This window comes from Lineus longissimus, chromosome 8 (genome assembly GCF_910592395.1).
Source record: "Lineus longissimus chromosome 8, tnLinLong1.2, whole genome shotgun sequence".
Lineage (NCBI taxonomy): Eukaryota > Metazoa > Nemertea > Pilidiophora > Heteronemertea > Lineidae > Lineus > Lineus longissimus.
Window position 1 is genome coordinate 1,672,707 of NC_088315.1, and position 21,450 is coordinate 1,694,156.

Genomic DNA, 21,450 nt, shown 5'->3' on the forward strand with positions numbered 1-21,450 from the left:
ATTGAAACCGTTGTGTCATTCATTTGTTCACTTACCATTGATGATCTCATTTTTGCAACATTCAGACCCAATTTAGCGTTATTGATTGAAGCTGTCACGTTTCGTCCCGTACGATATGTAGCTACACGAGTTCTGATTAGTTTCACAGTGGAACCCGTTCCTGTTCCTATTTATGATCTCGATAACGCTTACCTCGTTTCAGGTAAAGAAAAAAGACTCCATCATGTCCGCTTATTGGATGCCACGATATGTTATAGAAAAAACAAACTCAGGGTCAATCGTCAGTTCTTAGTAGGATTATCGCAATACAACCATGTACATGTACGTCTAGTACGTGTTATGACCGGCTCGATATTGGTTGGTTTTGCTGACATCTACGTGTCAAGTCTAAACCGCATTACCACATCTTAGAATGTGAGAAGCGCTGGTCAAACTGACAATTCAGAGACCCCTACTAAAAGGTATGAAGAAGCAAACACCTGCAGGAAAGTATCAGTATGACACGTCACGCAACATCAACGACGAATGACTAACAAATCCAAGTCCGATACCCAAAAATGTCTAAAAAGCAATAACGCACACGCACAGCCAAGTACCGGTACGTTACATAACCATAGGGACAATACGATACTGCCGCAAGAACCTTCGCCTTCTAGCGCCTTCCCTTTAGCATAATCCAGCCACGGGCTATGTCAGAGAGTTAATGAATTCTGCCATTAGCATGAACAAGTAGCGTACTAATCGTATACGACATTCCACCCAGACATGACGCCGGCTTCCACTCCAAGAAACCAACCGGCCTTTTACATATGTATGTCTTGCCATCTCGACTACAGAAGTCAATTTGCCTCCAACCACTTTTCAACGGAAATCTTATTTGTGAATCTCTGCGGATTTCAATTCCGTGGTCTGGGAGAGAAGAAGCTGAATACACGCCAATTGGTATGATGAGTCCTGGGAAACACTTGGCTGCCGAAAGACCGTTCGGCTTCAGATACACATTCATCACGGTCATGTGTTTGTAATCTACTCGACGAATCAATTTGGAAACGAGACGACTTGCTTCTGGAGACTAGAGCAGTCTTAAACAAGTATAGGATGGTTCACAAAACACGAATCAATTATAAATTTATCAGTTTAAGAGGATGTCAAGTAGAAGTCTCACTGACATCTGTATACGATTTGCAGATGAAGACCTTCCTCACAGAGATTCTAAAAGACATGAAAACACGCTGTGCCAGGATATTCTCCACCCCAACCTGCCGCGAAAACACTCTGATGCTGATGAAGGACACACACGGATACAGAGAAGCAACACAGCTAGCGTGCCATGACCAAGGATAGGGAATTACTTCGTAATTAAATTGTCGGCACACATAGAGGTACACGTTTGATTTATCCGTCTTAGAGTTCTCTTCAACGTTTCCAATCATTTGCTTCAATGCTACCGAGTAGAATCGGCGTTCTCTGCCCCCTAGGAGCACCAGCTAAAACTGCTCGGTGTGTTTTGAAGCAGCAATTAGGGGTATAAACAAAGTAGGATTGTCACAAAACTTGTATCAATGGCATACAATGAGATCATCTCCGGGCCGTTTTGTAGGATGAGATCGAAAGCCCGCGCTTGTCATCTGATAACTCCATAGCTGACGCCATTCAGCTCGTTTAGAGGGTTCACAGAGATGTGGGGGATGATCACTGGCCATGCCAGTAATTGCTTAATGGTCATTACGACCCCGACACGACCCTGTCCAGATGACGGATTGCTAATGGCTTGGTCAATCTGTCAGCGTCTCATATTGATGATACGATCTGCACCAAATTGACCGTGAGGGATGATGATGTTCATGAGCGAGATATTGTTCCTACGTATGAACTGTAGTTTGCAATACTCTAAAAGAAGGTTCGCTGCATTCATTTGTTTCACCACTGATGTTGTCTCCTTCAATTAAGACTAGTACAGTGCCTTAGAAACTTTGTCTATTGGAACCTGATCAATTCAAAACAAAACGCTTTTGGAGTCGTCCAATACTTCTTTAAAGTCGTTGCGTTTGTCTTATGGACATACATGTAAGTATATTTGTAGTGGGGGACCTCCACCCAATCCGATGTCAACGACCTGCTGGTCGGTTCACGATAGTCATCAACTTAACGAGCGCGAAAATATCGTCGACAAAAACCAAGTTATAAACAGTCTCCAAATCGAGCGAGAGCACATCCAAACATAAACGGCCAATTGCCCTCTCATCTTAATGTGATCGATTGCTGATATAGTCAGCTGCCAAATTTGTTCCTGGTCGAAGGTGCGATGATAAACAAGATTAGGTGCTTACCATTTAGACTCATTGCTCAGAAGCACCGGCCAGTATACGTCTAATGGACAGAAGGAAGACACAAATAGACACGATTTCTTGAGGCAAGACGACGAGACAGAAAAGGTCACGATAGCTGATGGTCCGTTATAACGTGTTTCCATATTTGTCTCCCAATATGCAAAAGTGTCATACCAATCAGTCCGAAATCATGAAGGTTCAAAGGTTAAGATTGTGGTCACACACGTTGTTGTTTCAGTGAAGAGCAGATGGAGAGAGGTGATTCCATGAGGTAAAACTAGGAAGCAAAAAATGTTGCGATAATTTATGGTCCGCTATTCACATATTTCTCGACAGGGTTACTTCCATCCAAAAATGTTTATACCAATATTTGATCAATAACTCAGGAGCTTGATTTCATTTCGTCTAATGGGAGACTGGGAGTCGATACAGATGAAATGGACACGATTCCGTAAGGTTAAGGTATACGATGGAAAGGTCACAACGTCTACACAATCTGAGCCTAATGGGACGGTCTTTGATACGAACGATCGCTGACACTGTTAAGTAATGAAGGTTGTAAGGCCACGGAGATTCACAAAGCAGAAAGAACGAAATCATGGAACAATTTCAAAGAAGGAAAGCTACGGTAATTTTTTTTTAATCGCCAGCCTTAAATGATGCGCAAGAGAATTCCATATTGTGGGTCATGGTGTGATCAACCCGATGGTATTGTTATATTTCACTGTTTAATTTCGCAAAGTGATACCCAATTTACCAGATGGTTATCAATAAATGGTGATGTTATCTTGAGAAGAAACCTCTTCAACTATTATGCTCTCTTGGCTTTTTGGCTAATCAAATGCCGTTTTCCTAAAAAGCACAAGCATGACAGTATGGAAAAAAATGCCAACAAAAATACAACAAACTTAATTTTCAGATTTGTTTTTGTGTTTATCTTTGTTATCACGAACATAGATCTGTCCAAGATGAAACACTTCACTAGTTATATGCGAGATCGTGATTGAGAATATGGGCTACAAGTCTAACTACCAGTCCCTTCGGTAGCGTGGGCGAACCGCCCTGTCCACCCACGCACCTCACGGGGATACGAAAATAGTATGATTGATACCAGGGGCCAATCTTAGCTTATTCTGAGTCCCACCGGACAGAATATCTAATTCTCGGCGAACTAGTTATGGGCATTTGGGAAATGGACAAGATTTGCTTCTTTAAATATGCCATGATAAGCCGGGTAGAGGGGAAACTATCAGACCATATCAGCTTCTTGCTTCATTATCTCATCAAGTAAGTTGGGTAAAGTGGCGATTTGGTATAGAATATCTCAGAAAAACACAATAGCATCGACTTGGCAAATGTAGATAATCCTGAGTAATTGTCATGCTGAAAATAGAGTTTATCGTTTATTTCTATCATAATGGTGCAATATTTGTTTTAGATAAAAATTACAATGATAAAGTTATGCAAAAATGATAAAAACATACTTCAAAAGATCTACCCTTTTCATAGTTGCATCGGATCACGCATACATATATCAATATGCAGGGCTGCATAATGACTTTTCGTATTGCAAGAGTAAAGAATGTATAGCCAAGAAACTGGATATGATGAGTTGGTGCAGTTCATTTTGTTGTCAGAATCGTACGCAAGGTAAGACACCTTTTACTTGCAAGCCACAGACACATATTGGACGGAATCACTACTGGTATGTCATATGTACAGATATTTACTAGCATCAACGTTGGTACATTATATGAAAGGAAAGAGGTAGACAGGGGCATTGCCTGCGATCATGAAAGTAAGTAGATAACACGACACGTGTCAATTGTAATTGGAACATGGTACAACATATACTACTTAATGGCAGAACTTGTGAGTTTCCAGCCAATATCTGCTAGTCAATAACCCTCATTTGCATAAGTAAATGGGAGATAATTGAAATATTGCAAACAAAATTTAATTATTTTGGATTACAAACACCCGCAGCTTTCCTCACACCAGAATGGACGAAGTTGATTGATAATATATTACAGCCTAATTGTTTGGTAGTGTTGTGCTGGACAACTTTATAATTATGCTATCTACCCTACATCTAACCATAAAAAATATGTTTTCTTATCAAAAACATCATGTTCAGAAACGGAAATGTGTTTGGGCTAGATGGTCAGCCGTATTTTGTGCAGCCAAACTCAGCAAGATGACGAAACACAAATAGGCGACAGCCCTGTAACTCAAATCAGAACACAACCTTGAAGTTGTTTGCATTATTACATAACTTAATTAAACCAGGCAAACTAGACATACATATTAATGTGCCATAAAGCAACCTTAAAAGCACAAACTGACTTGTTTTTAACATAGCCACATTTAACATGGAAATCTCAAAAACTACTCACTAACAAAGCAGAGGCCATAATAGAACAGAGGGAACTCAATTTCACCAGTGTACTGTTCGAATGACAAACTTTTTTTAATTGCAGTTCACATTTTAAAGGTAGTTTTGTTCAAACATCTAACTGTCCGTGTACCGGGAACCAATTGATCGTTTTAGGTGTAGCTGAAGGCAATCGAAATTTCTTCCAAGAGTTAAAAATATCACTTCGGCACTAGCAGCAACGATATGAAATAGCAAGTATAAATGTATAAAAATAGACATTTGTAATGCTTTAGAAGGCTTGTTGTGTGTAATTGTTTGTTCATGAATGAAGCGAAGTTGAACCTTGCCAGATAGGTGACAGTTGTACTAAGCGTATAGTGATTGCAGCAAAAGCAATTGCCTCACACTCTATGAAATATTCTTGATATTAAAAGAACATAGAAATGAACTACGATGACATTATTTGAGTAACACATAGTAAGAGCATTAGTTAGTATTTGGCACCAATGCGGTAAAGATTGGCATATTCCACTTTCAATTTTATTATTACAACACCACATGACCAAGAAGACATTCAAATGTAATGCCATTTCTGGCGTTACTTCATCCTTTGCTGGGTCCAAGTTCTACCAGGATGAGAAGAGTGGAGGTCGAGGCATCGGAGGATGGTGGTCTACATCATGCATTGAGGCCACTTGGTGTCTCCCGCTGTTAAACTTCACAGATGGTTTCATGAATGAGCTTGGGGGAGGTGCACTACATCTTAAATTCACTTCCTGAAAATAGTAAAAGCATACGTGGTATTGGTGTTTGAACAAATTGATAAGGAACACTCTCCCTTCCTAAATAGACTCGATAAAAATACGAGCAAATTCAGTTGGACATCGGCAAAATACTTAGCTTTATTACGGCGAGCTGATTACCGTACGGCCAGCTGACTACCGTCGACAACTTCCGATACCGTTACATTTTCTTTATATGTATCCAATTCAGTAATCAGATAACTAGGATCATACAAAACTCTAGGAATAACACTCTTGGGTCTCTTTCTGAAAATGCTATTAGTGTATTAGACTCAAACTGCAAGTAAGTAGAAACACAAAAGTTGACTATCAACACGGTTAGAAGAAAGGCAGAAGAGCCATCTCCTTCTAGTCCGCTGCAAAACTATTCCAGTCACCTCAAGCAACAGAACACCAAAACGTCTTGCGAACATCAGAGATTTGCCGTTGTCAAATATGATTCAACGCAAATGCACTTAGGCACCCTTATCCCCTACACACCAGCCCAGCCTAACCTCGGTCCCCTTGTCAAGCTGATCAAAACTACCTTGGACATTTGCAATTAGATATTAGATGGATAGTATTCTTTCAGCATTTACCTGCTGTTAGCACGACCATGAAGCGTGTTCGAAGCATGTTGTTTCTCACACAGTGATGTAGTAGCAAAGCTGGCAAGTGTGACCAAATATTCGAGGTCGGCATACCATGTTATAGAAGGCAAACCTCAATTGCCATCACAAGATGTCAGAGATAAATGTATTTGCAGTTGATTTGGGAATGATGCCTTCAAAAGTTCAAAAACATCCAAAGAATTATTGAAAAGTACAGGCACGACGCATGTACTTAAAAACAAATCTAACTCATCTTTTGAGGTATTCAAAACTCAACCGGGATAGTGACTTGTGGCTGAAAAATCATTCCCAATGGAACTGAACGTAAACAATGAGAAGCTGGTGTATACGGTAATGTGAGTGAATTGCATCATTGCTTAGAAACTTTCAGCATGGTTAACACCAATCACTAACGTAAATTTAAGCTTCAAAGTGCATTGGTGTAGTTGAGAAGCACAAATCAAAGTAATAGGCATTTATTTCAAACAAAGTTGTCTGAAATTCACGACAATTTCACTCACGCACCTAAGAACATGACGGAAATCTAACCATGGTCGAAGGGTGTTCGCCTTTATGCTTGGCGTAGTCCTGTTGCAGAGGTGAGAGGAATGGAGTTGGCTGTCCAAAACGGATCTCTCCCGCCTGTAACAGATATGAACAGTTAGGGATACACGTAAAAGAACACTGACTCTCTGATTGGTTCACTGTTACCATGATTCATTTGCGATCATCGGCAACCAATGTAAGAATTCCCAGCGGTGTATATGTTACATTCATCACACAACGTTACGCTGACCAAGTACAAGACACCACAGCAACTACACGGAAGATAAACTTTAGGATTTACCATAACCGAAGGAAGTCTTGGGATTGGTTTAAATTGCTGTAAGAGTGCATGGACAAACAGAGTAACAGACTATGTTAATATGGGTGCAGCAGTTTCAGTTTGTAGGGACCGACAGTGTCATCACCAAACAGCCAAGAACGATAGATTACGACGGATGAAAGCCTCGATAAGTGCAACTACAGTGGGTAAACACGGTTTCCCCTGGTAAAGCAGGAAGACCCGCGCAACCGAGTCTATTCGGTTTCCTGATGTACAATTTGCAGTGGACGAATATTAGCCATTCAAATGGAAGGCCCCTCCTCCGATGACCTTTACTTTCACTTTGCGAGCTTTTTCGTCTTACATGTAAGGACCATGGTTTATATTCTCTGTGTGATCATGGTGTCACTTTTCAATCATAAGATCTAAGGTCTATGGTTAAATCTTTAAAAAGTGGCCAAGCCTAATGCATTTCTGCAAACCTACCGATTTATTGGCAAGTGCTCCGTTTCCTCTCAACGTGGAATTCGTTGCCATGTATTTCTTTAAAGGAGCACTCCCCATTCTTTGTCCGGCTGCGCCAGCATAGGGCTGACCAGGAACAGGATCAGGTCGGTGAGATTGAGATCTTGTCTGTCGGCTAAATGTACTGTTGTCATTGCCCATCGATAGGGGACGTGGTTGGCCCGTGCTAGGGTGGGCCTGGTCACCAGTCTCTAATCCGTGAGGGTGGCGATTTGCCACGAGGCAGGGAGGCTCCATTTTCTCCCTGAAAAGCAACAAGATTATAAATCACCATGGCCTTGTTTGGCACATTCATCCTATTCGCAGGTTTGGTTTGCCTGTATACGAGCTCAAAGTTATTTCACATTATGTCTGCTAGAGGGAAACACCTCTGATGGTTTTATCGAGATGACTATAGCATTCACTACGTGATATAGAGTGTGAAGAATTGTGCAAACAAAGGTAGTCAAGAGAAGACCTCAATATCTTTGCTATGGTCATGAAAACCTCACAAATAATATGTAATCAGGTCATCAACAATATATTTTCAACTATGAATCGGCAATGACAACACATGGTCTATTATCGAATGCAAAATAATTTCAATAAGATAGTTCTTGTTTGCACAGTTAGGCAGATAGAGAGACGAGACAGTGTTTCCATCTTTCAGTGAATATCTACACACAACTGACAGATAGATATGATGTCTGTGAGAAGATATCAATATATCGACAGTTCCCTGGGGTTGGTGTCAAGTAGTTTGGCCACTTAAGAAAAGTAGTTTCTCAGACATCATATTTGTCGACGATTCTATTTTTGATAAACATAGTTGTCTCAATCAGCAAAGCTGAAGATCATCGAAAAAAGAATGTCCAAAATTTACGAGTATAAATTTTGGGACACATTCACAACTGAACCATCTCTTACCTTCTGAGGTAGACCTGATCATGCTTCTGTTCCACAGGCAACTCTGGTAATGCTTCATCATCGCCAATGTCTCCACCACCTGAAGACATAGCTGACTGAGCCTCATATGCATCTTTTGTAAATCTATGGGCCGCTGTCATCCACGAAATTGCCTGAAAGTTGAAAAAATATTCATTACAACTATTGAACTTCAGGAATGAGGGCAAGTTATTGGTAAGAAAAGAGGTCGATGAGATATGAAATAAAGAAAAAAAGGAACTTCCATTGAAAATTCAAATCCTTACCTGTCCATTTGGTTTGCTAAGAATGGTTGTGCACTCTGGTCCTGTACCCCATCTCTGTTGCTCTTGGAAGACAAAGTCAGTAGGAGGCTGATGCATGATTGGGTCATTGGTACCTGACCATATCGTTACTGTGCTAGATGGAGCAAACTTCGTCCTTCGTGGAAAACGATAGACAGCAACAGTATGCCCTCCTACATTCTGCTGAAGCATAAATTCTCCTATTTCATACTCCTGGAAGAGGTAAAGGAGAAACATAGGGTAATATGCACTTTCATTCCTCAGAATTCCTGCATAGCTTTGACAACGTACGGTAATTGAGACACGCAGGGCCAATATTATTTCCGATTTACCAGGTTGAATGTGAAGAATGTATGAATCAACCAACGATAACCAATGGAATAGATCATTTTGTTCCAAGGTCACCAAGTACCAAACCTGAAACCTTAATCAGACATCTGCAGGATGAGAGGTCCCAAATCTACACGAGAAGACGTTTTATTAACAGTCAAAGGCTAGGGCCTGAAGATCTTACCTTGTCTTTGTTTACATTTTCTAACCGAACGTATTTGCCCTTTGGATGAACTTCTAAAACCCGGATATCTTCTGTGTAGCTGAAATGGTCACAACAGTTGCCAAGGTAAGGAAAGGAGCAGCGCTTGATTTTTCAAATGTCTCCAAAATTTCTGGGACGTGTTGGAGATCAAAACCATTCTCTAAGGCTGGGCACAAAGTTAAGATACCTTTTTTGATGGCTCACGCAAAGAACTCTTTCAGGACTATACATGCCAACTTCAATCCCTTCACTTCAATATATACAAATATTAGCAGGGCAGAAAGAGCAATTTATATTATTTCCCCATCATCCACCGAGCTTGCACAAACACCGTGTTATTAACAAGCAAATTTTCAAACTGTTCGAATTTTCAGTTAAACTTTCGTGCGTCCCGTGAGAAATATATCTGCAGAATCTAAACTTAAAAAGCAACACTGATGGCAGCTTGCTTACGAGCGGAGAGTAGGAGGCCAACTGCTGTATTTTGAGGAAACTCTGTAACCAAGGTTAAAGTTTCAGTATTTTGCAAGTTGGCCTACGTTTACATAAGGAGAGAATGAAATAAAAATTGTGACTCAATTACATCAGGGTATCACTAATAAGCTGGGTTTCGTTAAGAAATACGCTGTAAAATCGTTAAACAAAGACAAACTACTGTACGTAAAGAAATATTGTAGTGCCCTTAACAGTACTTTCATACAGATATCAACCAAATGAGAGCAAGGAATTATGAGCAGGGAACAAGCACATCATATGATTAGACGTTAAGAACCCACAGAGGACTGAGAAAACTTTTAAAACTCGAATTAGTTGAATTGAAGCAAGATGTTACCCGCTTACTATTTACGTATTTAGAGGCACCCCCCCCCCCCCCCCCGAGACGTATGAGAAAAATTTTATTCAGATTTGGGCCGTTTTGGAACGAGAGAGCATACTGCCCCCCTCCCCCTCCCCCTCCCCAGGACCAAAAGGTTAAATACGGTCCTGTATAAGACGGCCGTATTCAAAGCATCGCCATCCAATATCTGTCAAAGTTCGTGATATGTGGACAACGGTCGGGATCAGGGGATGATAATGTTATGATAATATCAATAGACAATGTTGTATCAAATAGGTCAGTCAGTCCTCAAGGGGTTAAGTACTGCAAAGCAAGCTGTACTGTTACCTTGATGTAGCGGTAGTGAAATCATGAGACGTTGAACTCGTCGGTTGTTCAACGTTATTGGACGGTTTCGCTGGTTTGTCCGCTGATGCTGCAATTGTCAGATTCGTACGTTTAAGATCATTGAACATCTCATCAAAATAGTCTCTGCCTTGTCCAAGAGATACAGGGACCAATGGAAGCCTTTGGTTAGGTCTCGCTGCCGTGTGGGGGGAGAGAAATTGTAATCGAGCTTACTCATATGACTGTACTACTTCAAGTTTACGTGAATTAACTATTAGTCTATATCACACACAACAGACAAAACTGAAAAATTGGACTTCTTTCATTCGAATTCCGCATCGAGTAGTCAAACGATGGTTATCATCCCTCCAACTTGTTGTGGCACGTGCCCTTTTCGACACCAAGTTTAAGGTTAGGGGAAACTAAACTGGCCATATAAGTAAAAATAGCTTCAACTGTGAAATAAATGAATAAAATGCTGTTATTTCACTAAAAGCTTTACAAGTCCTTACCTGGTGCCGAGCGTGTTCGCACAGGGCCGACAACAGGAGCTCTGAAATCGTAAGGATACTCCACTTGTCCCGCTGCATCCTGTACTGCCTGTTCCAGCACCTTCAACTTGGCCAAGTCCGAATGGACCTGGTTGAGGGCCTCTGGTCGATCCTGAAAGGTTGGCAATGGAGGCGGGCTGCGAGGGGCTGGTGGAAGCACTGGGTTTGGTGGAGGTACAGGCGGCATAGTGTCTGACAATGGATATGGTTTGTAGTTTGGCGGCCCTGGAGCATAGCCTGTAGCCCCAGCAGAGTAGAGAACACCACCAACAAACCCAGTAGGTTGCTTGTATCCATAGCTTGGAACAGGAGCACTTGATTTGACCGTTGATATGTTGTAGGACGACTGGTTGGTCATATTCTGTGAAGCATGGCCAGTAGAATTAATACCCGATTGCCTGAAGCAGGATGAAGAAGTAAGATAATGACGATAACCACAAACTGTGCATCAGTCACAACAAGCAAATACAGTTGCATTTGAGAGACAAACTCCAAACAACCATCTTGACCTACAGGCTTGACATCGCCTGACTTCCTTATACATAACATTCAAAGGAGTATCAAACCATTAGAAAATGAAATTATCCTCGTCCTTCTGAATGCAGGTGAACTCATAATTCTACTTTTAATACATTTCAAAAAGTGGGAAGTGTCGGATCAGTATTTTTACTTCTATTCTGATGGAGAGGACGAAATGGAACACCGGACTCACATTTTCTCCTCTTCCTCCAAGAGAATACGTAGAGCTTCAATCTCCGGCTTGAGAGGAATCTGCACTTCTCGATTCTCATTAAACTCTTTCATCTTTGCAATCAGCATGCCATGGAGCTCGTTCAGCTTGCGCTGGAGACCTCGCACCTGTTCTGCAGCCCTCGTCCTCTCTAGAGACAGAGCTTCCTCCGCTGCGTTCTTCTCATGAAGGAGGCCAGCAACCTGAAAGTGGATAGAAATTAATCAAGTCCTGTCCGGTAAAGTAACGTCAACATCCACAGCTTACTTATCAAATACCTCTGTCTTTAATACTTCTTCACCAAACCCCGGTATGAACAGAGGTAATTATCTTGCATCACATCGCCGGCTCCTACCTAAGACTGTACATCCTACCCTATTCTGTACGGACTGGAATTTCCGTTGAGCGTGTTACTGCTACTTACTTGTCCTTGCACCTGAGCTAGCTTAGAGTTAGACTCATCAACGAGTACATTTAGCCGAGCATTCTCCTTCTGATACTCTTCAAGCTGCTTTCCGTCTTGCTCAATTTGTATCTTCAGAGTACTCAACTGAAAACAAATAACGTTATGTATAATGAAAAGAGGTTCTTATACCATAGCTCTTTGTGCAGCAATGTCAAAGCACTTTACATTAATTCCGAAGCCAAACAGAAACTGGAGTGCATATACTGTGCTACCCTTTGCCATCTCAGATCGCAAGTTGCAAGAACCAAGTCACAGTGACCAGTGCCTTGAACGATCTATATAGAGGCTTGGGGAAGTTGTGGCTTCTAATGTGGAAGGAGACTTGACTTACGCTTTTATTAAATTCGAACTCAGAATCTTCCTTGTATTTCCTAAATTCAGCATCAGCTGCATCTCGCACACGACGCAGATTCACGGCAAGGTTGTCATCTGTTTTACTCAGATCTCGTATCTTTGCTTCAAGTGAGAGTATCGTGTTGGAGGCGAAACCTAAACGGTCTTTCATTTCGTGCCCTTGCTGAAATTTAAAAGAGAACTGACTACATATTATGTGACCGCAGAAAGAAAGTTGTGGGATAAATAGAATGAATACGGCTTTGGTTGTGAGACCCGAAACTAAAGGGCAGACATCCCACACTCACAGTCATGCTCATGATCATACATTCGATCAGTTGCACTGGAAGCTAACCGTACCTTCGTGTTAACCTGATTCTGGAAATCCAACTGCTTCCTTAACTGTTCTACCTTGTCCTCTGCCTCCTGTCGGCTGCGTTGCTCGTGGTCCCACCTGAAAGGGTGAAAAATCTATCTGTTGTGAATCTGGTCAACCAGTTACAACTTATTCTCGTCCTGCAATGGACACAGCGGAGGTACTTTGCCAGTGGTCCATACAAAAACCGATCTCCGCAATATGAAATCGACAAAGGACCGATAACAAAGGTTATTTTTCAAGATATTGGTATACAGGCGAAAACTAAAATCAACAGTTGCTAAAAATGTCTCTTTGGCGTAATAGTTCACGCTGTTAGGTCTAATCTTCGAGAAATCGACCCAAAAAGTATTTTCGCATTTGAAGGCACTGATATCGTTCAAAGACACCATCTCGCAGCAGTGATCACTGCAACTAGTGATGTCCTCTAAGCCCCACTGACGACCTATTGTAATGCCATACTATACTGAAGTCCATGTTACATACCTCCTCTTAAAGGTATCGAACTCCCTCATCAGATTTTCATGTTCCCTTTTTAAATGCTCTAGTTCATCAATTGGTCCTCTGATGGCCATCTGTGCTTGTTGTAATTCAGACTCCTTCAACGCTAGCGCTCTCTGTATGCCGTTGAACTCATCAAGTTGGCGGCGATATTTTTCACCCTCACTCGACATACGATCTTGAAGTTGTTGTGCGACTTGCGCGTGTTTGTCAGCCAGCATTTTGTGATGGTTCTTTTCTCTGGAGGCTTCTTCTAGTTGGACTCTGAAACAGATAATGACCAGGTGTTTATCAATTGGACTCTTTGAAAGTTGTTAAACAAGAGACACTTGTTTTTCTTTTCACGACGGCCAAGAATAAACCATAGGCATGTGACTTGAAATGACAGCCCGATGACTCTGTTGCTGCCAGAGGCTTCGGACAGCTACAAGCACAGGCAGTTTTCACTCCTACTAAGGAATATAAGAGTTAAGTGATATCGGGATCCATTCCGGCTGATATCAATACACTGCACTCTGGCTGCCATGCCAACCACTCAACAGCAGGTTACTCCTTCTCAAATGCTTCAGTATGTGCTCCATATGCGATAATGTGTGACAAGAAAACGAGTCGTGTCAACTGACTTTTGCGCAACAAATGTATTATAGATCATCGTGTCAACTGTGAGCTGCAATCATCATGTCAACAGAGGTGCTGGGGGTTAAACGTTGTTTCATTGTTGACTGGTATCCATGGATACAATCCCGCCTGAATGAAATGTCCCCAAGAAAACCATCAATTCGAAAAGCAGCATTTCGTGCAATTGATCTGTGGTGAATTGTGTGGTCGGTGATTACGAATTTGTGTTGGGCTGTCGTAACCATGGGTAACACTTGACTCGCTGGGAGTATTGATGTACATAAAGGCAGTTCACGGAAGACGCTAATTGGAAACAGTTGAAATTATCAACTGACTGGCGTGCTGTATGGATGGTAATAATGTTATTGTAGTATCCCTTGAAATGGGTATGGCAGTGGATATGATCACTGTAACGTACACGTATGATGTTTGACTTATGGAAGTTCAACAAGGCAGACCAGACCTGAACTGTCGCTCCAAAATCATGTTCTTGGCCTTAACGCTGTTACTAAACCGGCAAATAATATTAAAGTGTTCACAGAAACGTATAAGATGTGATTGCATCCTCACCATTTGTGAGGCCAATATCAAATAAAGTAACACACCTTTTTGTGTTTAAAAACATGCATTTGTGAGACTGTGAACAGTTGTGTCATTTTCAAATACCAGGAAAACGTGAGACATGGTGAGATGTGTTTTGTCTTAAGACTGCTCATAAAAAGATAACATAATATAGTTATGTATATATTCATACAACCAATGCTCGAGTTCATGCGCGAGACAGGCAATGCTATGACCAAAGGCAATATTTTCAAAGTGAGCTTTAAATTAGGATTATAAATTGAATGAAATTAAATCCATCAAAAACAAACTGGTGCTACCAAGGATACACCAGTAAGTTATATTACCTCGTCATTTGTCATGAGATTACTTGTCCAAACATTTTCAGTATTGGAGTCGATGTCTTGAGTAAGAGAGGTTTAAGAGATCAATAAAACAATGTGCCCACATCATAATGCAAATGTATGAAACTCTACTGGATAGTATGAACATACATTCCTGTTATTAGTATATGGTTGGTGTGTGGATTTATCTGTTTCTTGCCGGGTGTGAATGTAAAGTCTGACGCAAATACATTATCATAGTTATAGAGTATGGGGTATATCACTCTATTAGTGTAGTAAACATTTCAACTCATCACTAGGTCCTGCTCCAACATAACATTGATATTAAGATTCACTTCACAAAGTATTTACTAGATTAGATACGACCAGGGCCACATTGCTCCATTGGCGCGAAAGGCAATCCCCAGTGTTAGCCCCTTCAGTAAATTTCATTTACAACAGTAGCGTAAGGAGTTAACGGCAATATTTCTGTTCACGTCGTGAGCAACTGGAACCTGACCACTATCTTAGTGGAAGGGCAAGAAGTCCGTTGTAATAGAAAAGAAGCTAACATGAGCCACAACTCACCTTAAACCGTCCAGTTCCTTCTCATACATATTCCTGATGTTGACAAGCTCAACCTCCAAAGTCTTGACTGAGCTGATGAATGAAGACGAGTCCACATTATAGCTGCTTTCCCGCAGTTCCTTCACTCGAGCAAGATAATGGGCAAAGCGATTGTTCAAATCTTGGAGTTCCTCTTTCTCATGGAGTCGTGTCCAAGTGTTGAACTGCGAATTCACATCCATCTTGCTCATTAGACTAATATCACGGTTATTATTAATAATAGAATTGACACCTTTTGTTATCGAATATACAGAAGATACGCTAGTCCTGGCGTCGTGATAGTTATTGTAACTATTTCGAAAAGATCCAGAATCGCTGGGTTTATTACTTGCGGAGTTGGAGAGCCTTTCGTTAGTCAGTCTGTTAGTTCCTTTAGGCTGGTACCTTATAACATCAATGAAATATGTACCATTACATGAACTAGGTTCCAATATGGCAGGGTCTCTATCAGAATAAATCTGATTGCTATATTCAATATTATTTTCTTCAACCGCTTCTTTTTCCGATTTCTGACTATCGGTGTCAGAGCTTGAGACTGATGGTGTAGGGTCTGGGTCCGGACTTCTTGGAATATGTGACTGACAAATACTTTCTGGAGTGCCCTTCGTCTCAGGTTTGATATCAATCAACGCCTTAGGTGGACTAGCAATGGGAGAAGGTCGCTCTGCTAGATTTTCTGCTCGGGTTTTATCTGTTTTTTCATCACATTTATCATTTATTTTCCTTGGCACATCCACCGGGATGTCCTCGAAGACAGAATCTTGTGATTCTACCGACTCTTGGCTTAGGGGACTTGGATTATTATTCTTCCTCAGTATTGATGAGTTTGGCCGCTCTCTGACCTCAGTGACATCTGGACTCCTTGAGCCACAGTTACTGTAACTGTCACTACCGGAGAATCTGAAAGAAAGAGATAGATTTAAGGCGAATTTAGGAATGTAAATCACTCGTAGGCTATTAGCTTTACCTGGGTTGAGACAGTACCAGCAACTTTTCTTTTAGATTCGGTTTCGAAAAACTTAAATGAGTAGGCTTACATACGAGGCACAAAAAATGTATGTGTTTTAAGTAAACCTTCACACAAAGTGTATTGACAGTGCAATCATTACTCCAATTGTGGCTATCGTCGGTCGTTTACTTAGTCAATGCAAACTTCAACAAGATGAACCATCTCTGTCAATATAGTAAAAAGGCTGAGTGAACTTTTCTTCGGGGAAAACAAATATGGAGAAACCACTTTCGTGAGACGTCCCATTGATACTGACAGGCCTTTGCATATGACATTGGAGTCAACACAAGCCATTTAAAGGTGACTTCTAGATATTGGTAGGACTATTGGCTTTGGAGTTCTACATGTACAGAATGTGCAATGTCTAGCCTACGATATCAAACTATAGATCCCGGGGCCAGCTTTGGAATCCTACATGCAAAGCCTACAACTGTACACCAAATGTGTGATGTTCAGGGCCGTAGCTAGCATTTTGGTAATGGGGAAGGGGGAACACCATCTTCGTCAGTCACAAGATCTGCATGCAATACACATGGTGACCCTGGGGGCTGCGGGTTTGATGCAGGCTTTGGATCCTACATGTAGCATAATGTACACAACAGGAGATCGTGCATTTGACATATTCTATAGATCAGTAGGGTAGTCGCAGGGACTCGGATCAATCAGTGCATGATGCCATTATTAAATAAAACAATGCTATAGGGACTGTACACATCTAGTAGGAAGCAATATTATAATTCGTCGGTACATGTAAATATTAAACGACATTCCCCGGAAAATGATATTATAGATACAACTGGTTGTGCAGAGACTTAGATGAAATTCAGAGTGATTGGCAAGACATATTCGTTCAGGCCAGACGAAGGTGGATCATTCTAGAGGGATGATTATGGCAGGGGTTGGGAGGGAGGGAGGGAGGGGCTGGCATTTACGTTCAATGTATAGGCCTAATAGGGGTATTAGGACACTTTTGGCCCGCCATAGAGAACCTCTACTGTACCCACAATTTGTTGAAACCGACTATTCAATGTGAACACAAAGAACCAAATACACGTACAGGGTCACGGGTTACAGTCCAACAACCACTCCATGTAGTTTAAAGATTCCAGAAGTCTTGACACAGTGGTACGTCAAGAAGTTAAACAGGCCTAGCCTGTTGATAAGTAAGTGCTCACAAGAGGAAAAAGAGGCCTAACAAACTTGGAGCGGCACATTCTAGAACCCTAAACTGCCTTATTTTAGCTTTTGTCAAATAACCATCATTTGCAACGATTAGGCCCATAGGAAAACAAGCATCAGGGCAGAAGGTTAACTGCTGCCAATTTCCAGTTTAGTGATGGTTGCTTCCACACTACTTGGCCAGAATAGTATATATTCTGACAAATGATGGCGTTTAAGGTTCAGTACTAATGAGATATTAGCAACGTACTGAATTTGTCATTTGGTATAACCAATAACACAGTTGTGTATTTGCCAGCCAATCTCTACTGCAAATAACAAAGTTGTATTGGTTCAACTTGGAAGGCCTTTATACCATTGTGCTTGGGTTGTAAGCAATTATCAGATTATACGCCTAAACAGGAAAGGTGTACTTCGACCATGAGCTGTACAATTTGTAGCACAAAAAACTAGGCCTACCAGTTTTACTTTTACATATTTTAAATCATGTATTTAGTGTTATTTGCAAAAGGTATTTGAAATATCTTTCTTAATCCCATAAAAAGATAAAAGTTCAACTCATGATAATCACCAAGGTAAAAAACAATATGGCACACGTACAGGCCTTGACGGCACATTTGTACCGAAGGCTTTGATCCATTGAGGGAAAAGAGAGCTAAGTAATAGGGAGGTTGAGAACAGCGACTTGTCAAGTATCCGTATACGTATACGGATAAAACTATGTAGAAAGAGGACGGATTTTGTGAACATTTCTATCCGTATACGTACGTATAAGGATCCGTGATAAGTCCCCGATCTCAAACTCCCTAATAATGGCAATCGTTGGACCCATGAACAAGTTCTAACTTATTCAAAATACGGCTGTTGGACCCCTCTGATAGTTTGAGACGCAAAATTTGATTTTTGATATACGGAATACGATTTAGGAAACCATATGATATAAGAAGCAAAACCCGCTAAAAGCCATTACGAAAGAAAATGAGATATTCATGAAAAAAAACGGGACTGTATTGATCTAAATAATGTGTTGCCTTACCAGTGATATCCCACGGTATATCATGTAAGAAAAGCAGAAAGGTTGCAGGTTACTTAGAGACCTGGGCTGGGTTAAACCATGTAAGCTATAACGGAGTCATTCATAGTGTTGCACAATCGGACCCACTGGATTTAGTGGATTTGCATCTGATGAATACTTCATTCTGAAACATTCAGCATGCAAATGAAACCCCTCCTCTTTTTCCCCTTCTTTGCTTTACTACACAAACCAACACAAAAGGATGTCAAATAAGGATGTAAACAACAGCAACACTCACCTAACTGACTTTGGCTTCCTGTCACCAGACATACTAATTTTAAATATTTATAAATTTGCTCCCATGCAAAATGACATAATTAGTCCATTAGAATTACACATCTAATACGGTTTTATTCCGTTAATTACTGGCGTTTAAATGGCCGAAGTCTAAGACCACCCCCTGGCAGTGATAAAGTAAGATTAGGTATATTCAAATAACTCAAATAAACTGTCCCTGGTTACCGGCTCAGGCAACATTGACATGTTCGAATATTCATGAGGTGCTGACCTTCTAGATTGAGGGTAGGCAGAGTCACCTAGAGGCAGGGAAAGTAGCAGATATAGGTCCCAAAGATTGGTGAGACATCTACATTCAAGTCAAAAAACTGGCAAATCGATCTTAATTTTTGGTTCTCCCGCATGTCAGGTTTGACGCTACCACAGTAGATCAACCTTCCAAAATAATATGTTACAGACTTTCAGGGGGTTTGATCAACCCTGAATATGGTAGGAGCTGCGACAGCCTTGTCAACTTAGGTTTTTTACTTGACTTATGTCACCGGCAATTTGCGATTTGAATCATCATTCTCAGAAAGGCATGTGTCTAGTGTCCTGTTCGGTTGGTGCATCTTACTCCCAGTAAGTCCAATCCCCACCCGTATGGCAAACAGTCATGAGAGCGAAAGGGACTTAGACCCTTGGTGTCAAGAAACGTGGTGTCCTTTTTAAAGGACTTGACTATTAGCTTGCTACATTTGTCATTCACTTTAGGCATGATATGTAACTATTTTCAATGCCGTTATTACTATCACTATCAGACAATCTGTGAGCTTGTCATCACCTAAAACACGGATTTGTCTAGCTCTAACGTTTGCATAAATCTCTAGGATAAAAAGCTAGGACAGGCCTAATACTCATCCAAAAACCCTATGAAGAACTAGGCCCCGAGACAACTGTTGCTATACCACAGCTAGCCTAGCAAAACAGTATAACACCATGACATATTGCTAGGCAAAATAGAAATAGGCCTATGATATAGCTCACGAGATCTAGGCCGATAGCATGCAATACATAGGCCTATACTAGTGCTACATAGAATAACAAAGTAGTGTCAGCTATCAGCAGTGATATGACTGACAGCATAGGCTATGGGCTAGCTAGAAGTTAGCTGGTTGGCACGGCACTAATGAGATATCAAATAAGGTATTTCCCGTTTAGTTTACATCCTTCATAAAATATATGGACTCACCGAGAAGCGTCTTGTAACCAGAATCTTCAGTTCTTGTTCATCAACGCTCGATCCTCCATTCATACACCGTTAAACGTATGCACTTAACGTAAATACATTATACTGTTTAAACAGCGCACGGGTTTGTTGTTAGTTGCCAGGCGAATAGTGCTTCCGGCGGCCATTGCACAGTTAGGCAACACACGTGGCTTTGTTGGCGCGGGAATTTCGCTCGTGCCTTGCCCGGCGATCGAGTGCGGGTACTAGTCAGGAAGCTGAAGCATTTAAATTTTGGTCATGCTGACTTATTTAAAATGACAACGTCGAGAAATGAAAAGGCCAGGGGCCATTGCTGTCACGGGTATTTAGGTAACGACTTAATTGACAATGGACCTTGAAAAGTAGGTCAAATCAAAAACTTGTATAATATGTATTGTATCCTTGCTGGGAGTACCAACCATAACAACTTTATCGAATACGAATCACTAATGAGCGAGATATCACACTTTCTAGGTTTTCACTTTTTGCCCCCTGGGGTCCAAGTCGAGAAAGGGATCAGACCAAAATTCAGTGTCAGAGTTAACCTGACCTAGGGGGTCTTGTGTACAAAGTTTCGAGCCCATAACCCTAGCAGTTACGAAACGTGCCACAGTTACGCTCAAACGGCCAATTTACGCCATTTGACCTCTATGAACTTGAAAAATAGGTCAAATCAAAAACCTTTATGATATGTGATGTATCCTGGCTAGGAGTACCTACCATAAACATTTCATCAAAAACAAATCGCTAATAAGTGAGATATCACACTTTTTGTGTTTTTAGTTTTGGCCCCTGGTGGCCAAGTCAAGAATCAGACCGGACCGAAATTCATTGTCAAAGGTCATCTGACCTAGGGGGTCATGCATACAAAGTTTTGAGTCCATAGCCCTATCGGTTAAGAAACGTGCCACTGTTTTGAAATAGGATACGACGGACGACGGCGGACGACGACGACCACGGACGACAGACACTGCGGTGTTGTATAGACTGCGGTGACGACAGACACTGCTGTGTTGTGAGCCAAAAACCGGATCCTATGTGGGTCGTGGTTGGTGTGAGGTGTGAGGTTTTGCATTACCAAACATGTTTAGCGGACACATTAAATAGCCATGCTACGGGCTTCAGCTTCCTGACCATACGCTCCTGTACTTGCGGCTGCCGCGAGCGATTCCACTGCGTATGAAGTGTACGAATGAGCGAATGTACTGCGTCCAGAGTGTAAAATGCACGCACAGCTGAGCTCAGGGCTTCGTCTC

The 21,450-nt window shown here is 41.3% G+C and overlaps 1 protein-coding gene across 3 annotated transcripts; it reads right to left on the minus strand.

Annotated features, from left to right (window-relative positions):
* Positions 1-3,720: 3,720 nt before the first annotated feature.
* LOC135492084 (neurofilament medium polypeptide-like) lies at positions 3,721-19,089 on the minus strand. Of its 3 annotated transcripts, XM_064778243.1 has the most exons (15): positions 18,947-19,089; positions 15,407-16,345; positions 13,302-13,580; positions 12,800-12,893; positions 12,438-12,623; positions 12,065-12,190; positions 11,623-11,843; positions 10,872-11,308; positions 10,360-10,555; positions 9,174-9,252; positions 8,642-8,872; positions 8,358-8,509; positions 7,413-7,695; positions 6,626-6,742; positions 5,345-5,483 (listed from the first exon to the last, which is right to left on the minus strand). In XM_064778243.1, exons 1-14 carry the CDS (start codon positions 18,976-18,978, stop codon positions 6,626-6,628), a joined length of 3,372 nt encoding a protein of 1,123 aa, XP_064634313.1. In that variant the 5' UTR covers positions 18,979-19,089; the 3' UTR covers positions 5,345-5,483. The 3 variants fall into 3 exon arrangements, with proteins under 3 accessions (XP_064634312.1, XP_064634314.1, XP_064634313.1); XM_064778242.1 differs by lacking the exon at positions 6,626-6,742 and having other exon boundaries at positions 3,721-5,483; positions 18,947-19,088; XM_064778244.1 differs by lacking the exon at positions 6,626-6,742 and having other exon boundaries at positions 3,721-5,483; positions 10,360-10,447; positions 18,947-19,087.
* Positions 19,090-21,450: the final 2,361 nt, after the last annotated feature.